General features: G+C 33.1%; 3 protein-coding genes and 3 non-coding genes across 6 annotated transcripts; 5 read left to right on the top strand and 1 right to left on the bottom strand.

Moving 5' to 3' along the window:
* Positions 1 to 6,012: 6,012 nt before the first annotated feature.
* Positions 6,013 to 12,510, top strand: LOC107412831 (uncharacterized). Its single transcript, XM_016020651.4, has 10 exons — positions 6,013 to 6,381; positions 6,738 to 6,874; positions 6,967 to 7,101; positions 7,472 to 7,582; positions 7,925 to 8,206; positions 9,133 to 9,332; positions 9,751 to 10,039; positions 10,443 to 10,553; positions 11,469 to 11,660; positions 12,060 to 12,510. The coding sequence occupies exons 1-10, from the start codon at positions 6,186 to 6,188 to the stop codon at positions 12,402 to 12,404; spliced, it is 1,998 nt and encodes a 665-aa protein (XP_015876137.3). The 5' UTR covers positions 6,013 to 6,185; the 3' UTR covers positions 12,405 to 12,510.
* Positions 12,511 to 13,188: 678 nt separating this feature from the next.
* Positions 13,189 to 15,272, top strand: LOC107412873 (large ribosomal subunit protein eL32z). The gene is made up of 4 exons (XM_016020700.4): positions 13,189 to 13,311; positions 13,441 to 13,543; positions 14,733 to 14,914; positions 15,018 to 15,272. Exons 2-4 carry the CDS (start codon positions 13,454 to 13,456, stop codon positions 15,145 to 15,147), a joined length of 402 nt encoding a protein of 133 aa, XP_015876186.1. The 5' UTR covers positions 13,189 to 13,311; positions 13,441 to 13,453; the 3' UTR covers positions 15,148 to 15,272.
* On the top strand, positions 13,720 to 13,801 carry LOC112490335 (small nucleolar RNA U31b). The gene has a single exon (XR_003054585.1). It is a non-coding gene; the product is annotated as a small nucleolar RNA U31b (small nucleolar RNA).
* LOC112490337 (small nucleolar RNA U31b) lies at positions 13,889 to 13,972 on the top strand. The gene has a single exon (XR_003054587.1). It is a non-coding gene; the product is annotated as a small nucleolar RNA U31b (small nucleolar RNA).
* On the top strand, positions 14,244 to 14,328 carry LOC112490316 (small nucleolar RNA Z196/R39/R59 family). Its single transcript, XR_003054569.1, has one exon. It is a non-coding gene; the product is annotated as a small nucleolar RNA Z196/R39/R59 family (small nucleolar RNA).
* A 142-nt stretch (positions 15,273 to 15,414) lies between the features above and the next one.
* Positions 15,415 to 20,675, bottom strand: LOC107412999 (pentatricopeptide repeat-containing protein At5g46460, mitochondrial). The gene has a single exon (XM_016020846.4). It carries the CDS (start codon positions 20,530 to 20,532, stop codon positions 18,385 to 18,387), a length of 2,148 nt encoding a protein of 715 aa, XP_015876332.3. The 5' UTR covers positions 20,533 to 20,675; the 3' UTR covers positions 15,415 to 18,384.
* Between the last annotated feature and the right edge of the window lie 31 nt (positions 20,676 to 20,706).

The raw sequence follows: 20,706 nt of genomic DNA, 5'->3' as shown, positions 1-20,706 counted from the left end.
AAGATTCAAAGTATGAATATATATTTTTTTTTTCAAAAGATTTATTTATTTATTTCACTCATGCAAAAAGATGTGGATAATAACAAGATGTAATTAATGTTTTTTTTTTCTTTTTTAAGGAAGGAGAAGATATAGAAGGTCCAAATAGTTTCAAAGGCATTATTTTGGTAATAAAATATATAAATTATAATGTTAGCAAATCAGGCAAATCATAATTTCATCCAAATAATCTATTAGATATTGGATTTTATAATAATTATGGATAATGTATGATAAATTTTACACTTTTTATTTATGGTATTATAGTTCTAATTAAGGAAATAAATATTGATGTTGTTTATTTCACTTTATTATCCACAGTATTTTTGGTAATGGAATATAGCTATAAGATTTTGACCAAAATAAAAGATAATATTTTCTTTTGGCAAGTGGATTTTTCTTAAACTGGTTTTCGTGTGTACACCAAATTAATCTTCAAACTAATGGGGAAGAATCTTCTAATTACTGAGATTTTTAATTATTATTATTTCTATGAGTTCTCACATTGTATTTGTGTAATCGCTTTTGTGATAGACAAGTGGAAGTGTTTAATTCATAAATTATGTCCAACGTTGTCTTGATTTTTTTTTTTTTTTATATAGAAACTCGACCCTTTTTATTTTGTCTTTCGTTGGTTGGAAACAAATACTGATTCCCCAACTAATTAATACATAATCTTTATCTAGCTTAAATTAAAAAAGTTAATAATTGTTGTCAGACATTTAAATAAGTTGAGAAGTCTTTACTTAAAAGGTTAGTTATATATGAATTTGGAAAAGTTAGCTTTAATTTGTCTCATGGGTGTCTCTTGAATGAAGCCAAAAGCATGGTGGTGTTTCCCTTTGGAGCCAAGGTGGAAAAATAAAAGAGAAGAAAGTAAAAGACTGTCATGATCGTATACTTTCTTAGAAGCCAATCATAATGCCTTTAATATACTCATGATATGAAAAACAAAAACTATTTAAAAATTAGAAGCCAACCGTCTAAATTTAGTCTACAGTTTATTTATTTATTTAAAAATTTGAGATTTTAACTTTTATTAAATGTAGGTTTTAAAAAAAAAAAATTATAAAATGAAATAGTGATTTACACGCTAAACCATTGTTATCAATACCTCGCATTTGCGTTTCAAACATATATACATGATTGGAAACTTATTAAAAATAAACTCTTTTGGTAAAATTTTTAAAATGTGGGTTTCTTTTTTTTTTTTTTTTTTTAAAGTTTCATTTTCAAATTTCGAAGTTAATAATGTGTAATTGATTTTTTTGCTTAAAAAATAATAATATAGTTTTTAAAGACTATCTATAAATTTTAAGAATAATAATTTGAATATATATTTAGAAAAAAAAATCAATAAAGAAAATAAAAATTCAAAAAAAATAAAAGTTGTCATCCATCAATCTATTTGAGTGGACCCAGGACGAGAGCTTTTCAACATCAAAATAAAGTAGGGGTCGACTAGATGACGCAGCAGAAGCGTGTGAAAACAATTGGCGTGGAGTGGATCATCCTCATCCAACGGTCACCATCGCTTCCTTCTCTTTCTGTCTTTCATTCGCTATTAATTTCGGCATCCGTACTTTGAAATTTTAATCCCTATTTTATTTTTTTATTGTTCTCGTCTTCGGGTTGGTCGTTTGCTTGGATATTCTAATAGATATTCCGATGTTGTTATATTATACTATTAAAATTGAGTTTTTGGAAAAATTAAGAATTATTATTATTATTATTATTTTTTGAAATTGAAGATTTATTGAAACCAAAAAGATAGACAAAACAAATAAATCTAGATTCAAGAAATTTTTTTAGTACACTTTTTTTAGTCATATAATCAACAAAAAAGGATAAGAGGCAATTTAAATTACAGGCCCATTGATATAATGACTCATCATCCACTGGCAAACAATGTGAGCCAGTCTATTTGTCTTTTTAGGGATCCAAACAAAAGTTAAAGTTTACAAATTTGGAAAGATAGAAAAGGATGTTATTAAAGAAAAGGTCTATAGCCAAATGAAGTGGCTCGTTTCTCTTATTTAAGGCTTAAATCACTATGAGGGCATCTGATTCAATTTGCACATTAAACCATCCGAACATGGGAGCCAAATGCATGGCCTTTTAGATAGCTTCAAGTTCAGCCACTTCATTAATTGAAACTTCCGATTTAAAGGCATGAATATGCAGCTACCACAGCCAAGTGACTTCCTAAGTTTCTCAAAGCGGCATCGGAATTTAGTTTGATGGTTCCTAAGGGAGGCCAGCTCCAATTGAGAGATTCTAACTCATTAAAGTCCAGGTGCGATTGGCTATCCTTCCCCCCACACTTTTTAGGATCAACCAACTTTTTTAATCTGTCCATTACAATCCATGATGAGAGATCAACACTCATGTCTTTTCCTTCACGAATCATTTTGTTTATGATCCACCACTAATTCTCTAAGGTGATGGGACTGTGAGAACTTCTACTGGGTTGACTAGGCATTTAAGAAAAGAGAAAAGATCACTCTAGCCCGCCGCTTCCCATCTAATGCCTACGGGCTAGCAAATCAAATCCTTTTTTCCTACATTGGCTCTGTAGAAAATAAGAATTTCATCCCTGAATAATAGATGAGAGATAGATGGAGATAAACAGCCTAGCTTCACCCCCATTGAATTTCTTATTGCTCTCTTATTTATGAAGCATTTTAGAAAAGAGCTCCGTCGTGAGTATGAAGAGAAATAGAGACAAAGGGTTTCCTTGACCAAACCCTCTATCCATTGAAATTTTTCCAAAAATGCTTATATTCAGTAGAAGTTTTATAAATACCAAGGAGATGCAATGTGAAACTAGCTTGACAAATTTTGTCTGAAAACTCGAACAAGATTAGGATTCTGGTAATTACTACTCAATCCACCTTGTCATAAGCTTTTTGCATATCAACTTTGATTCCTATAGTACCCCTCAGAACTTTTTTATGTTTCATAGAATGCACCACTTCAGTGGCTAAAATGACATTTACCTAATCCATCATCTAGGAACAAATACTGATTGGTCAGGGGAAATAAGCTTCTTCAAAAGAGGCTTGATTTTATCGGCTATAATTTTTAATATAATTTTATAATTCGTATTGCACAGACTAATTGCCTAAAGATGTTTAAACTTAGAAAACCCATTCACTTTAAGAATCAGCACTACGAAGAAACGATTTATATCCCTTTGTAGGATTCCAAATCGGAAAACATTCTGCATCATATTAAATATATTATCCCTACTATATTCCAATATTTTGGAAAGAATAAAACTGACATTTCATCGGAACCAAGGGCTTTGATGGGATGCATGCTTTTTACCACATTCCATATTTCACACTCTCCTAGGATGGCTTCAAAACTAGCATTTTTTTCTATGAAAACACAACAAGGGATGAACTCACAAAGACTTTCACATCTCCTAATCTCCTTCGCTTTAAAGAATCTTGTGAATTTATCAATTAGCAAAGAGTCAATCTCATCTCTAGACACCTTCCAAGTTTTGCTGCCATCTTTCCTAGTTGGGATAAATAATTTCCTTTTATTGGCAATTGTCATTGCATGGAAGAATTTAGAATTTTATCTGATGCAGTGAGCCAAAGCTCTCTGGACTTTTGTCTCTAGAGAATTTCCCTTTTTTTTTTCTCCATTCATTCAACTTCCATTGAGTTTTCTTCTCTTCAATTAGGACCTCTTCGGACTGAACTAGACCTTGAAGCTACTGGATCTTTTCTTCAAGCTTATTCATCATTGATTGATAAGATCCAAAAACATTTGTGTTCTATTTCTTTAGAGTTAGAGATGTGTTATGTATTTTGTATCTTACCGAGACCACACGATCTCTGGAACCAGTATCCATCCACACTACACCCACCACATCCTTACATATACTTGTTCTTATCCAGATTTTCAAAAATCTAAAAGGTCTTGCTTTTGACTGATGGTCTAATATTAATCTAAGTTTAATAGGGACATGGTCCAAAATTTGCATGAGAAAGATGTACCAAATTTTTTTTTTTCAAAGAAGTAGAATTGAAGCGATGGATAATCAATCCATTATATGGACATTCTCCACTTTCTGTAATCTGTCATCACGTTTTGCCGTAATACCTCCGAGCCAGCTAATTAAATATAAAACATAATCAAAGTTAAAATAATATTTATTTATTAAACAAATATACATTTTTTTTTTTTAACCGTCAGTATCAGAAATAGATACTGGTTATAAATTCTCATAACATGGTTGAAAAATATTTATAAATTCTGAATTTTTTTGACCATCTCAGTGAGCTGCTTTATTGTCGGATCAAATTGAAAAATGCTAAAAGCCAAAGGAATGCATTATTAGATCGTTGGAATTTTTTTGACCATCTCAGTGAGCTGCTTTATTGTCGGATCAAATTGAAAAATGCTAAAAGCCAAAGGAATGCATTATTAGATGGTTGGTTTTTTTTTTTTTTCGTTACCAAAAAAGATGGTTGGGCTTTTTGCTTTCCCTTTTTTTTTTTTTCAAATAAATTTGTATAGCACATTTTATTATTATTATTTTTTTGTACATTTATTGGCTGGATAATTGAAAATTAAAAAAAGCATAGTCGTTTTAATATTTTGATGCGCTTTTATGTTCCTGCTTTCTTTTTACGCAAAACAATATAATTAAAAAAAAAAAACCAATTTACCTCGACTGAAAAGAAAGAACCAATTTACGTTGATAAAACGAATGTGATAATACTCTGTTAATTTGCACTGAATTCTAATAATTAGACAATCATTAATGAAAAAAGTTGCTACATACAGAATTACACTTTAAAAAAGAAATAATTTCATTTTGTTTGTTTATTTGTTTTTTTTATAAAAAATTTGGCATAATTTTTGAAAAATCAAAAACAATTTTTGACATTAAAAAGTTGTTCTAAAAAATATTTGAATAATTTTTAAAAAATATTTTTGATTCTATCCAAAATCAATGAAAATTATTTTATTCAAAAAAACACTTAAATAAGTAGAAATTTATCAAACAAAGCCTACATTTTGTTGCACGTTGATCTATTTACATGAATGATGAAGCAACAAGCTTTGTTTCTACATTAATAGTATAATCACCAAAAAAAAAAAGAAAAAAAAAATTCTATTACAGAAGGAAAAATACATGAAAGAAATAATTAAAAAGCTTACTATTATTTTTGTATTTTTTTAGTCAAATCGCATATGATTATCACTACTACACATCCCCACAAAAAGGAAAAAATAAAAAAAGAGCAACTTTCACATTGGAATCTGACCAAATTTAGCCATATGGTGCATAAAATAGAATAAAGCATAATAACATCATTCTCATACAAAATTACATGGATTATATGTGGTCAATTTCATTAAATTAATGTAAAAATAAATAAAAATACATGACTTGCATAATGTGAGTAATTTCTATAGTTTAAGAATAGAGTGTAAAATATTACTGTGGTAATGAAATGATATTAAATTAATATTAAAAACAAAAAAAGGTATGAAATTAATATTAATTAGTAAAATGTTATAGCATAATGTCAATAAAATTATAAAGAAAATAAGTGAAGAGATGTGACATAAGCCAAATATTTCGCGGTACGTTAGCATTTTATTTTTCTACTACAGCAAAATTAAAAAAGAAGTGTTATTCTACTTCAATCTATCAAAATTATAATAAAAAAAAGGTTGACAATGAATAATATATAATATTTTCAATGAAAAATTAAAATGTTTAAAGTAATAATATTTCTTAAAAATCAATTACTTCAAATCGGCAAATCCCAACCAAAATAAATAAATAAATAAATAAAAATTGCTACTAAGCCCTATTAGAAAAGGAAAATGCTAATAAGGCACAACAACTAACGAAAAGGATTATAAATTTTGTGACTTTCGGTAAGCAATTATAAATTTTGTAATTGATTATATAAAAAAAATATGGTCTGAAAAATGAAAATCCCGTGCTTTTTTTTTTTGGTAAAATGAAAATGAAAATCCCGTGCTTGTAAATTTGTTTTTGTTCCGAAAGTATCCAAGTATCTGCGCAAAGCCAAGAAATTGAGAGAAAGCATATCTTCTTCTAATAAAATCTTGGGTTATTGGCTTTGTGCTCGTGGCAGAGCAAAAACATGCAGAGAGCTTCTATACTCTGCTATTCGAACCCACTCCATCCAGTTACTCCACTACCCGCTTCTCGTTCACTCGCACCTCCATCTCGGAGTCGACCCAGTCGTAAGGTCTCAGCTTCTGCACCTGCTCAGTTTCCCTTTTATCGTCTGCATAATCACCGCCTTTCTCTCCCAGTCCCTCCTCTGCAGAGCACTGGTAGCTTCTGTTTTCTTAATTTTATTATTATTATTTTTTTCAAGTTTGTTTACAGTTTTTGAGCTTTTTCTATTAATGGGTTTGGTCAATGTCAGCTTTAATTTAATTTAAATTTTTATTTATTTTTTAATACTTTAGAAAACTTAGGAAATGATATTGTTTCGTCATTTTGCTTGTTAGGCAATTAAGCAATTGTTGTTGTTCATGGGGATGTCTTATTATATTTGGATTCTTTACCTAAATATTTGCCAAAATGATGGACAACTACAAATATTTATATTTGGATTCATTGAGGAATTTAAAATCCTTTTGAATGTGCAATGTGTTAAATTTGATTTTGTACCTGGCTACTTCAGCTACTCAAGAGCATGTAGAAGCTGCTGAGATTGAGTCAGGATCCATTGAAGTTGGATATGTATCGAATGTGCATGGACTCCATGGGGAGGTTCGTGTGAAACCCAGCACTGATTTTCCTGAATTGCGGTTTTCCAAGGTAAAATGAGTAAGATATTTTTGAAGTGTCACCCTTGACTTGGTAGTTATTGTTGGATAATATATACTCTAATTTTGATGTTTGTTCATTAGGCTGGAAGAAGATGGCTGAAACAACAAGTTTCAGGCAGAGAAATGATTCAAGAAGTGGAGCTAGTGGAGGGAAGAGGACACCCTGGTCAGAAAAGTTGGATACTAAAATTCAGGGGAATTGATTCGGTGGACCAGGTAAGCTATCAATATTATCCTTTTTCTTTTTTTTTTTTTTTTTTTCTCCCCGTTTTCCCTCTTTAATTAAAAAGTTTATTGATAATGTTGAATTTGCAATAAAGACACAGGATTGCCTTGTATGGGAATGTTATCTAGCTTTTACTTTGTTATCTGGTTAGAACATGGATACTAAAATGAGCTTAACCAGTTGTTGAGATCAAATTAACCAACATTCATATAATAGTTTATTGGTGATCATGCTTGTTCTAACCTTGATACATTCCTCCCTCACTGAAAATGTTGAAAATTGGTAGCACATGTTCATGCAGTCGTGTTTATGTATCATTAAATTGTGTGCCTATATTTATGAATTGTAAAATATGTGCAGGCAAAGCTGCTTATTGGATCAACTTTGCTTGTGAGAGAAGAAGAAAGGCCGGAGTTGGAGGAAGGGGAATTTTATACTCGTGATCTTGTTGGCATGAGAGTTTACCTCAAGGTTTGTGTTTATCATTCTGATTTCTTTGACTTTTCTGAGAAACTTAATTCTTTATACAAAAAATAAAGCTTGTGTGTGTTTTCTATGCTGCAATATTTCATTTCTATAGTCTGCTTGTGAAGAAGTTATCTCTATCTCATTATTTTTGTAATTTCCTATTTTGTTCTTGACTTTTTTAATTGTTTTCAGTTTTTACGCCATGACTAGTGTTAATTATTATGTCATTTACTATACAATAGTTGTCTAATTTTATTAATAGTTTAGAGAGTTTTTCTTAACAAATTTCTTCTCTTTTCTTGTTAGCTGAGCTTTTAATGGGATTGGTTGTGTCTCTTTTCTCAGGAAACTGGTGAACTAGTAGGCACTGTGGTCAATGTTTTTAACAGCGGAGCAAGTGATCTTTTACATGTTATGCTTGACTCAATATACATTATTGATGCAACTGAAAAGCAAAAGTCAGAGGGAGCAAGAGTATCCGAACATCTGGTGTGGATACCATTTGTTGAAGCAATTGTTCCAGATGTTGATCTGAAGAAAAGAGAAATGCACATCACACCTCCAAAGGGACTCCTTGAATTAAATTTACGCTTTGATGATAGGTCCAAGAAAGAAAGGCATCAGCTTGTGAGGCATACTCTCTCTTTATCCTTTACTGATTTTTCAGTCAAATATTGTAGTTTGATACCAATTTCTATGAATAACTGTATATATATATATATATATATATACACCATGTCCATGATAATAAGCTTGAATCATTGTTCAAAGTTTTGGAATCCAGTTAGTTCTTTTATAGCTATATATCTGTTTTAGAAAGGATTTTGTTTGCCTTTGTTGATTTGCTTTCAATATAAGTGGCTTCACATTTGTTGTGTAATAACATGATTATAGGATGTGTCTACTCTCTTGCTTAGTGATGTAAGTATAGTTGGATCATGTTTTCCAGTGAGATAGTGCATAAGCTGCATTGCCTATGACATTTTTAATTTCTTTGACAATAGGAACTCTTTCTTCCTATGGACGTTTAATATTAGGAATATGGCAAGTGAGTTTCTGTTGGAATAATTCCTTTTTGTATATATATATATATATATATATATCCATACGTATAATTAGAGATGGATGGACAGATAGATGAATGGATGGACGGATAGATATAATTTACATATTAAAATCTAAATAATTAGAAGGAAAATGTGGAGAAGATGCACACCAGGAGAAGAAATCCAAAAAATCATTGTAAGAGCTTAAAACCAAAGGCTAAATTGTAATCAAAGAGAGTGGAAGAAAAGCTATGCATAGAGGTAGAAGTTAAACTTACCTCATGTCTACTGTAATAGTAATCAAAGCTTATGGGAAGGCTATTGATATTGATGCTAATTTTGTACCATAGTGTAGGCCATAATACAAATTCCCACGAAAAGTAGAAGTACATTTACTATCATCGGTTATACGGTAGTTTATTATGTCATTGCTTCCTTAGAAAGAAAGTATACTAGTGAACTAGGTGCCATGTAGCATTTGATCGTTCAAATTTTGGTACGTTTCAGGAATGGAAAGAACGGAAGAAGTTCCAAAAGCGCCTCATAGCTGCAAAAAAGAAGTTATGTGAAATTGAGCAAAAGCACGTGTTTCATGGGTTAAGATTTGGAGAGAAATCACAGCGCAGCTTACTTGCTGATCAGATTGTTGGTATGAATTCAAAATTGCTTCAACAGGTGCTGCAAGATATTGAGATGTCCTCTAAAAGGTGAATTTAATTTGAATAAAATAAAAATTATTTTTCCCCAAAACTGGAGTGTTAAAATTTCAGTGTCAGTCGTTCAAGTCTGAAAGATTTTAAGAGTTTTATGATCTAATTTTACTGAAAGTTTTTGGGTAGCCACACATTTTAGTTGTTATGATCACGAAGAAATCCAATAAATGTTTTTGAGGTTAAAAAGTAGTTTCAGCATGTTCATTGCATGTGTAATTGGTTCACTTGTTTGTATGTTTGTTTTATTTGAAGACATATCATTAAGAGTCTGGTTTGCTTAGATCTTTATATATATAGTTATTTCAGTAGATTTTCTCTAGGATGTGGTATACATCAACTTCTGTTGCTTTTATGTTTTATCCGCTACATTGCCAGGTTTATGAAAACTTTTACGTCTGATTTCTTGAATTAGATGGAATATAACTGACTTGGTTGGTTCCATAAAAACCAAGCAAACAAGTAGTACATTGAGTATATCAGAGGACTGCTTCACTTCTGGTGCAAGTAGAGAGAAGCTGGCGGTGCATTTTCATTTGCACGAGAAGGGACTCCATCTCACATCAGAAGGCAAAGTTGCCATTGTTTTAGTTGTAAATGACAGTGACAAGCAAGGATGGGGTGGTGACCTTGATCTTGTCGAATCCCAAAGCACTGCGAATTCACCATATATGTTACTTGCTGACGATCAGAGATTTATAAAGGTGAAAATTATCTTTTATTTTCCAGTTGAGAAGTCTATTTTGGTTTCCTCTATTCTCTATGACAGGAATCCGTATTTTTAACTTGTCATTTGTTTTTGTCATATTTGCAACCAGTTTGTGTTCAATTGAAGATCTGGCTGCAACTAATACCACTTTTTTATATCTGAATTGTTGGTTGCTTATTTAAGCATATATTATGCTCCCTTTCACTGGGAGAATCATAGTTGAGCAGTCCTTGATTTTCTGCTAAGATAAGTATCTAATAGGTTAGAGTGCAAATGGCATGGAAACTGGTAGGATAGTTCCCTTTTATTATTATTATTATTACTTTGGGTTGTTGGACACAGGGTCCATTGTTTAGAACAATTTAATAGATGGACTAATGAAATTGTGTCCATTGCAGATGGACGCCCGAGAATCAGTGCCTCTGATTTTGGTTTGCTCAGCTCGTGAAGTCCAATCTTTGACCACATTATTCTCAAACAATGATCACTTTGGTTTTGACCCTGAAAAGGTTTGAATTTATGGCATCACATAAATAGTATTTCTCTATAGTCCAATCTTTAACATCATTCTTCTGAAGCAACGATTACTTTGCTTTTGACTTCGATAAGGTTTGCATTTATGGCATCACATGAATAGTTTCTCTCTCATAGTTATATATAATATGTATATATATGGCATCGAACTATTACTGGAGTGTTCATATTTTTTTGTCATGGATTTCTGCTGTGTTTGCCCATTGTAAGTTATTTGGAACACTGACAGTCAATGCCCAACTATTGGTTCTGGTACTAATGTCTGAGTTGATCCTTGTTTTTGTGTTTTGGCTTTTATAACTCTGCAAAATTTTGCTTTGTGATTGTAGCAAAGATAATGATGTCTACATGGAAATTTAAAGAAATGTTTCACTTTCGTAATCTTTAAGTTTGATTAGTACTGAGTCTTGAATTTAATGATCAACATGTCTTCAATTATAATGTGCATGTCCTTCAATTTAATGAGGTAAAGTATGAAGTTTGAAAGTGCAATCATTGACCCTTTAATTGCTTTGGAAGGTTTGGTAATATATGTTGTGAAATATATCCTTCTGCTTGTCTTTCACATGCAAATAATATCTGCTTGTCATATATCAAACCCCGCATGTCCCTAAGAATTCATGTTTTCTGAGTTTGATTATCTAACTAGTGCAAGATTCATTTTTTAAGCGGCAAATGGTATAAGATTCTTGAGGTTGCATGATTGTACCCTTCGGCCCATTTGATATGTACATTGTGAAACTGTTTGTAATACCATGAAATATATCTCTCCTTGTTCTTTACATTGCAATGACTTATTGTCATATGTTGAGCCTCAAATACTACAAAGAATTCATGTTTTCTATAGTTGGGTTATCTAACTTGTTTATTATATTCCTAACCTATTACAGGTCCGGTTCTTGGAAGAAGAGAAACTTCCAGTTGTTAGCAATTCATTGGATGATGACAAAAAGCATAAGATTTTGATGAAATCACCTTGGGAAATACTCCAATCACCTGTTGGATCTGGAGGAGTTATTAGCTTGCTTTCATCACACGATATTCTAGAGAATCTAAGTCAAATGGGTGTGGAGTATCTTGAGGTTAGACATATTGCTTTATATTGCTCTATAGTTAAGACTGAGTTTCTAGGTTCATACCGGAAAGACTGGGATCAAATCCTTCTTCATCTGGCTAGCTTTAATGTGGATATAGACTTATATAGGAAGGTTACCCAAACATGTGGCCTTCTGTTGCCTTGTCTAGATGAAATGCAACAGGAAATAATAGTAGTCTTGGGCCCTTGGCTTTTTGGCAAGCAGTTATCGCAAATTGTAATGGAACTTTGTTATGAGAAGAAATAGATATACGAGTTTGATCAACCAGCAAGACACAATACTTTCGAGAGTTCTAAAATTTGTTGTTAATTGTAGATTAAATAGTGTTTAGATTTGGTTTTCTGAGTATGTTGTTCTCAAAGTGGATTTGTTACCTGCTTGCAGATATGCAGCACCAGTCAGAGATTTGTTGGCTTGAACTCAATACTTCTTGGATTTGTGGAATCATGCAAAGCGGATATTGGGATGCAAATCTTCAAAGATACTGTTTCGGAGGAAAATTTTAACATGGTATACTCGATGAACTTTATGAAGAAGTTGACAAAAAAGATCAATGAACTAAAATTCTTTGCAATCCCAAAGCAAAGTTCACATGTTGAGATGATTGACAAAGAGTGGGTTGATGTTATACCCTCCTTTCCCAACTCGTTTGAGTTACATAGTAGCATTTACAGCCCTTTAGATGCCTGTTCTTATGACAAGGTTTGCTTAATGGAGATTACAGAATGAATTCTAGATCGGTCATATTAATAGTCTTGTATTTTAAAAAATTTATCTAGTAGTCTTTTTTGTTTAGACATTAATAATGTTAATATAATGGGAGTATCATTCTTAAGGTGTGTTACTTCATGTTACATATATAATTGTAAAAATTCATGAACTTTTAAGAGTTTACGACAAATTAGTTAATTTGAAAAAAAGTTTCCAAAAAATAATTCTATAAAAAAAACTTATTTTATGAACTGTTTTTTTGGGCCCCTCCAAGTTTCGAAGTGGGCTTATTCAAAAAAAAAAGGAAGGTGTCGAAGTGGGTCGTGCAAGCTACCTGGGCTCTCTTCATGGTCATGATATATTGGGTTGAAAGCGAATGTTGCGAGTATGACTTTGTCTCCTATGTTTGGGCCCTTGTATTTGTTTATATATTTATTTTACCATATTATTTTAGTAATCAAATTTTCGTGAACCAAAAAATAAAAAATTTGGTCTTTATATCACTCAATATTAATATTTATTTATTTTTTTGGATGCAGAATAGGAACAAACTTGATTGATAACCTTCCTATTGATAATATTTTGAATTAAATTGAGTTTTAAACACTTATTGAAAATTCTATAAAAGAATGTATTTTCTAATTTATTTAATTTTTTATATTGTAACTATTATTTAATACAAAACACAGAGAAAAATTTAAATTTATAATTTGGCTGATGATAAATTAATAATAGCGGGTTGGAAAAATATGTCACCAAAAATTAAGAAGAAAAGTGAGCTTACTATTATCTTAATGAAGGGTATACCAGTCATTTCAAAGTTAAAAAGGTAATGCATTTCAAAAACCCTAGCAATCTCTCGCTTATAAAATCTCAAAGCAACGCCACAAAAGCTCGGCGTATCACAAACCCTAGGCGTTCACTGGTAAGCCCTAATATCTCTTGGAATCTATGCGTTTGAAAGAGCCGCCTCTAGGGTTTTGGTTCTGTTGGTATGTCTCATTTCTTCCGGTTGATTCTAACTAATATTCTCATTTTTTGATTAATATTGAAGAAGGTAAGCGAAAATGGCTGTACCGTTGCTGTCGAAGAAGATTGTGAAGAAGAGGGTGAAGAAGTTCAAGAGGCCACAGAGTGACCGCAAGATCTCTGTAAAGGTATAAACACTGCGATTTTTGATTTTCATATTACAAATATTGCTTGGTAACATTATATTGGAGTTTGTGTTATACTGATAATGGCGGGTTTTGAGCAAACAAAGCGAAAATTTTCTTCAACTTTCTGTCATAGTCCTTTTTTTATTTTTTATTTTTGGTTTTCTATATTGGAAAAGGGAAATGATGATAGGTTTTGTCGCCCCAGTCTTATTTGCAAACTATTGTTGCAAGGTGGTGATTGACATTTTTATCTGATCCATCCCTTTTTCTTTTTTCTTCTAATTTCGTTGATATAATTTTGTTGGAGTATTTTCATAGTTAAGTTGATTCATTTGGAATGAAGTGAGATATGATGATAGCTTTTGACGCCCAGTCTTACTTACATCTTTGATGTAATATGGTGTATGTCAATGATCGACTATCTGATCTCAGTCAGTAATTTATTTTTTTGTAGTACTTTCCCCTAGTTTTTGTTTTTAAAATGGCTTTTTAAAGTAATATAGTTTTTAACTTGTTTTCTCTTGTCAAGTCCAATGTTTTAGTTAGATATGCAACATGATATGAGGATTAGTACCCAAAAGCTCTGCATTTGAATGATGAAAATTAACATGCACTACCATCTGATCTCTGTTGCATATTTACACTAAATTACTTCTTCTAATTTATTTTTTAAAATTTTTATTTTTCCGTTCGATCTTTTTGCAATCTGTGATGCAAGTTTTCATCATTTCTGATCAACCCATGATTATTATTTGAATTATCACCATCTTTCGGCTGAGGTTGCAGTATTTATTTAAATTTTTTTTAAGGCTAATTTAGGTCGTTTTAGATCTTTCTTGTTGGTTGTAAAGCTAATTATATTTTGCCCATGGTATCTAATGTCCAGACTTATTCATTTTGTATCTGGACATTTCGTTTTTAAGGGCATAGATAAAATCTGATGCAGATCTTGCGACACGGGGAGCTTTTGTTTAACTCATAGGCTTTCTGTTACTATTTCCCTGCATACATTTACAGTACATATATATATATATATTTTTTTTTTTTTGGTTGTATTTTAATTCTTGCAAAACACTACCAATTTGAGACTGATTGGTGAATCCTATCTTTCTTTCTATGGTTCCCAGTTACGTGAGTTTCGTTTTTTCTTTTTTTTTTTGTATTTTAACTGAAGATATATATTTGACAGGAAAACTGGCGCAGGCCCAAGGGTATTGATAGTCGTGTTAGAAGAAAGTTCAAGGGATGCACTCTGATGCCCAACATTGGGTATGGTACTGACAAAAAAACTCGCCATTTTCTTCCTAATGGATTCAAGAAATTTGTTGTGAACAATGTCAACGAGTTGGAACTCCTAATGATGCATAATAGGTGAGTTGAAAGTCAATTCATTGTTTTATGTTTTGTTGAATTGCTTATCTTGGTCCGGGCTTGTTCATTGACTCTTCTTTTTCCTTCTCTTTTTGGTAATCAGGACCTACTGTGCTGAGATTGCACACAATGTCTCAACAAGAAAGAGGAAGGATATTGTGGAGAGAGCCGCCCAGCTTGACATTGTTGTTACTAACAAACTTGCTCGGTTGCGCAGCCAAGAGGATGAATGAGTTTTGTGTCTTAAATTGTTTTGTTTTGTAGCGTGCTTTTGATTGGCATTATGACGATTTGTAGCCAGATTTTTATACTTTTAATTTAAAAGTTAACCATACTCATCAATATCATTGATACTGTATCTTTGTTTGATTTCTTTATTATTCAATTTCATAACAGCTAGACAATCTCGTTTCAGCCTCTGCTTTGATGCAGGGCAAACTTTTGATCAGGAAAATGCCCATATTCCTCTACTTCTTGCCCAACTGGTCCTGTATTTTATACGTTGTAGTGCAAAGTGGGTGAGATCTGTTTCCAAATATAAATTCATGCCCCAATCCTTTTAGGACATGTTGTTTTGTCATGTATACTTGTTGGCAAAGAATTGAGTGTTACCTGAGGGGCCAGGTAGGGGTTGTGGGAGTACCAGGGAAAGCCATTCAGCGCAACAAAGTAGTTGCCATTGCCATCATTTCTCTTAAGTCTTCAACCTTTTCTTTTGGGTTCTTATAATCTCAATTGGAAAAACTCAAAACTTGTTTGTTGATTTTTGTTTTCTTTGATCCAAATACAAAATGAAAAATGAGCTCAGTTGTCAGAATGATATGGTTAATTCAAAACGATGAGATTAATTCGAAACGATGAGATTTTAATGTGTCAAACTAAGAATGACATGAATAAATAAATGACCACACTCTTAATAATAGTAACTTGATGAAATACAGGGAAAGACTAAAGAGGTAAAGCTTGTCAATGACAGAGAGATTGGGTAAGGCAGTAAGGGAGGGAGTTACGGACAGGGTGTCACATAATTGACTTTAGACTCTGCTACACATTTTTATGTGTCACTAGCCCAAAAAAACCCCAAGTGTTTGCCATTGTCATCATTTATGGTCTTCATATTTTTCTTTTGGTTCCTCTTAATAATCTCAATTGGAAAAACTCGAACTCGAATCCCTTTTTTGATATTTGTTTTCTTTGATCCATCGACAATTGGAAATAAAATTGGTTGGTGAAATGTTATCCTTGATATGCATGGAATGGTTTTAAAAAAATTGAATGCTTGTTGGGTAAAAGTATCATACAGAATCAGCTGACAATCAACAGCTGTCCAATCACTAGAAATATCTTGGTTTCATTCCAAAATCCAAGACATGTTGAATGCCGTGAAGGGGTCCAATAGTAAATAGCTTAATCCATGAATATTCATTGCCGTATTCACCCATATATCAAAACAACTTCTTGTTCTATCATCGGTATGTCCATGTCCATCTTTATTAACAACAAGGACAAGGGATTCATAGAGAAGCAAGGGACAAGGACAGTAGTGGAGATCATAATGAGGAAAAATACAAGTAGGAATAAGATCATAAGGAAAAAAGGGTGGTTAGAATCACCTCATTGCTGATGTCAAACCAATTTTCTTTTTGTAGCTGTAGATCTCAAATCTCCATGGTAAACAACTCCCTGTCGCTGAGAACGAAGAAGGGCCTGTACTCATTAGTTTTGGAATCAAATCCACATCCATAATTTAGTCACAGCTAAGGCCAGATCATCAGGTGGATAAGAAGAAGCATAATGATCATAACTTGGGAATTGAGATATATAGCCTTGATATCTCCAGTTGCAGGGTTCCACAAGGCTAAACTTCGATCCGAAAAGCATAACAAATAGGACACCGTCACAACAACAAAAGCAGTAAACGTTGTGGGTGTGGATAAGTCTTAGTCTTACTCCTACTCCTACTCTTCCGAGTGTATCATTATTGTAAGAAAGTATGCGAGCTCCAATTCCAGTATGTGGGAATAGCAATGGCACAGGAAGTGGTTGGTGATGAAATCGGAGCTGTTGATTAAGGAATACAATGACTTGCACACGCTCTTCAATCTCACCACATCTATCACCGGCAACGTCAACAGAATATCCATCACCAAGTCTTCTGTCAGATACAATTCCCCAAACATCATCATTGATTGATGATTTGATATTATATATGATAAGCTTTATTTTTGGGAGAAAAAGAAGAAAATATGAAGGGGTGTGAGGGAATTATTCTTTCTTAACTCTTTTAGGATAGAAGAGAAGTCCCAAAGTCAAAAATAAATAAATAAATAAAGTCTGTCTGAAAAAAAAAAACATTATTAACCTTCAATTTCTCCCTTTTTTTTAAGAGTAATTTTAACATTTAGAGAGCAAGATTTTTTTTTCACAATATTATTCAATTATAAAATATTAATATTCAACTTTCCCCAACCTTTTACCGTTAAAAAGTCATGAATTTGTTTTGATAGATTATGAAATTTCAAAATCGTGGTAAAGAAAAATATGCAATTATTATAGACCATAGAGGGTCTAAATGGAATGTATGATGTCCTTTTTCTTTTTTGTATTTGTATTTTGTAATCCACCAGCATGAGCTTATTACTTTAAAAATATGAACCAAAATAGCCCCCTACTATCCTATTATTGGAAAAACAATATCTTATTATTTGTGTCAAAAGGAGGCCAATGAGCACTAACTCTCTTCTCTTACATCAAATTTTTTCATTTTTTTATTTTTTTTGGTGGAAAGGAATGCTTCTGCATGCCTCTAACCAGACTGTTTTTCCATGGAGTATTTAAGAGGCCAATATTTTCAGTGTCAATTCGTTACTCATGTTGACACCGTATTCCAAATCAAGGCGGGCAAGATTTCAACCCCACAACAGCACCGATCAAATTATCAAATACCGTAAATATTTGTGTTTGTGTGAGGTGATAAAACAAGAAATTATTTTTGAATGCAGTTCCCTGAGAGACGTTAATTTTTAAGGTATATTTTCTGAATAATTTTCCATGTTATATATTCTCAGGTCTCATTTTGTTGCTTCTCTCCAATCTAGTGTTCTAAGCTTCATTTATTTATTCTTATGAAAATTTAACTTCTGCTTCTTCATAATAGATAGCTAGTTTAAATGAAAACTGTGAACTCACAGTGCACCTTTTACCATATCACCTCTCTCAGTACTTGATTTTTCTGTGCTTGAAGTGAGCAAATTCTCCATACTAACCCAGAAAGCTCATCAATTTCAGCTGCTGTTTAAATCCACTGCATGGCCACTCACTTGGTTTCCGTATGAAAAACCCTATATTCTAGAACATCTCTAAGCTTCTTGCTTTTACCAATCATGCAAAGATACCAAAACTCAGTTACCTATAGTCATTTTAACCATATAATCCCTCTAAAAATATCCTCTTATTTCCCTCAACGTGAATTACCAATAATCCCCACAAGAACAAATTCCTTTTTTGAAATGATGAAAGCGGCTTGAATCTCTTACAACGATCTCGCGCCCAACAATCTCTGCTATAATCTTGATGGCAGAGTGGCAATCCCCACAAACACGAAGATTCTTCATCACTGTTATTGTACTCCCCTCTACACTACTAATTAAGCAAAACCCAATAGCAAGCCTCTCACTATGGTAAGACAGCATCTCTTCCTTTTGTTCAGCCTCCACATCATGCAGAACAGACTGTTGATCAGGAACATACCCAAACTCCTTCAACTTCCCCCCCAACCAGTCCAGTTTCTTATATATTGACTCACTAAGTGGGTGAGTCCTATCTCCAGAAAGAAACTCATGCCTCAATCCTTTTAGAACGACCCAACTGGAACCTGGTTCTTTTACAATTCCACTATGTTTCATCCTCCTTCGTATTTTGGAGACATCAGTCCATCTACTTGCAGAAGCATATATATTAGATAACAAAACATAAGCAGCGCTACAGTGTGGTTCTAGATCAAAAATTCTTTTTGCAGCTCTTTCAGCTACATCTAAATTAGGATGCACCCTACAACTGCTAAGCAAAGCAAGCCATATCATTGAATTTGGTTTCAGAGGCATGTTTCTAATTAAGTCCTCAGCTTCTTCCAACTTTCCACATCGGCCTAAGATATCAACCATACAAGCATAGTGTTCAAGCTTCAACTCAACTAATTTATTTTGACTGAAAACTTTGAAAAAACTTCTTCCTTTCTGTAACATCCCAGAATGGCTACATGCAGAAAGCAAGCCAGTGAATGTGATTTCATCTGGATTGATACCAACACGTATCATTCGGTTAAAGAGGACCAAAGCCCACATCCCACACCCATGTTGTGCACATCCCACAATAACTGAGTTCCATGAGACTATATTCTTCTTATCTGTCCTCTTAAATGCCTCAACTGCATCATTTATACTTCCACATTTACTATACATGACAATAAGAGAATTCCCCACAAAGACATCAGTTTCCAAACCTAGCTTAATAGCTGGTGAATGGATTTCTCTACCTCTATCAAGAGCCTCTAGTCCACAACATGCATTTAAAGCACTAGTGAAAGAAGACTGGTTTGGAAGGACACCCACTGTTATCATGTGCCCCAAAACCTTCAATGCATTTTCATGTTTACAATTCAAACAATATCCTGTCAGAAGAGCTGTCCACACCACCACATTTTTATTCAACATCTCCTCAAAAACCTTACATGCATTCTTGATTTGTTTGCAGTTTGCGTAAAATGTTATAAGTGAAGCAGACAAAAACTCGTCAAAGCAGTATCCTAACTTCAAAATCCGACCATGAATCTGGACACCTAAATATAAAGCCAACAAATTTGCACAAGCTGTCAATACACTTACTAATGTAGTAGAAGTGGGCTCAAAACCAGAACCAATCATCTGCTCAAACAGAAACAAAGCTTCATCACTCTTCCCATTCTGATCAAGCCCACCAATCATCGAAGTCCAAGAAATTACATTCTTATGAGGCATAACCTCAAACAGATTGATAGCATCTTCCACTCTACCATTACTACAATACCCATAAATCATTGAATTCCATGTGGCAACATCCCTTGTGGGCATCTCATGAAACAAAAGCTCAGCTTTTTCAACATCACCAAACAGCATCAACCCATTAATAATTGTTGTCCAAGAAATAACGTTCTTTCCGGGCATACCATCAAAAATCTCTTTAGCCTTACTTAAATTCCCACAATCCAAACATCCTTTTATCATTGAATTCCAACAAACCGTATCTTTAATGGGCATTTCATAGAACAGTTTCAGGGCATCATCCAACCGATGGTTTCGCGCATAACCCATGATCATCATTGTGAACAAGTAAACACTGGGGCAAGGGATGTTATCGAAAGCTTCCCGAGCTTCTTCTAATCTCCGGTTCTTTAGAAGATCAGAGAGCAAAGCTTTGGGAGAAGGAGCACTAGATTTGGCAAATTTCGACAAACTCAAGAAGCGTTGGGTGGATTTCAAGTGAGGGCTTTTGAAAACGGATAGAGAAATGTAGGATGGCAACGAAATTGATGAAGTCCGTGCAATTCTGAGATATCGAGAAATGGCGGGAAGTTTTAGCATCACTACCGCTGATCATCAACGGTCACTTTGGAAAAACAAAGCTCAACCCCAACGGCTATAAAAACGCCTAGAGAAAGCGCGATTGGGATTGGCTAACTAGGAATTGAGAAAGACATCAAACGCACCGTATTAGAAAGTATAGCGTCTTTGCCACTCGATTGTCTTCGCAGTTTT

This window comes from Ziziphus jujuba, chromosome 1 (genome assembly GCF_031755915.1).
Source record: "Ziziphus jujuba cultivar Dongzao chromosome 1, ASM3175591v1".
NCBI classification, from domain to species: Eukaryota; Viridiplantae; Streptophyta; class Magnoliopsida; order Rosales; family Rhamnaceae; genus Ziziphus; species Ziziphus jujuba.
The sequence above is the reverse complement of the archived record's forward strand: the minus strand, read 5'-3'. Positions and strand labels throughout refer to the sequence as shown.

Bases quoted from the DNA above. Each gene is read 5' to 3' on its own strand.
- LOC107412873 (XM_016020700.4), top strand. From the start codon at position 13,454: ATGGCTGTACCGTTGCTGTCGAAGAAGATTGTGAAGAAGAGGGTGAAG. The intron at 13,544-14,732 runs GTATAAACACTG...TATATTTGACAG, and splicing joins ACCGCAAGATCTCTGTAAAG to GAAAACTGGCGCAGGCCCAA. The intron at 14,915-15,017 runs GTGAGTTGAAAG...TTTGGTAATCAG, and splicing joins CTCCTAATGATGCATAATAG to GACCTACTGTGCTGAGATTG.
- LOC107412999 (XM_016020846.4), bottom strand. From the start codon at position 20,532: ATGCTAAAACTTCCCGCCATTTCTCGATATCTCAGAATTGCACGGACT.
- LOC107412831 (XM_016020651.4), top strand. From the start codon at position 6,186: ATGCAGAGAGCTTCTATACTCTGCTATTCGAACCCACTCCATCCAGTT. The intron at 6,382-6,737 runs GTAGCTTCTGTT...TGGCTACTTCAG, and splicing joins CCCTCCTCTGCAGAGCACTG to CTACTCAAGAGCATGTAGAA. The intron at 7,102-7,471 runs GTAAGCTATCAA...AAATATGTGCAG, and splicing joins GAATTGATTCGGTGGACCAG to GCAAAGCTGCTTATTGGATC.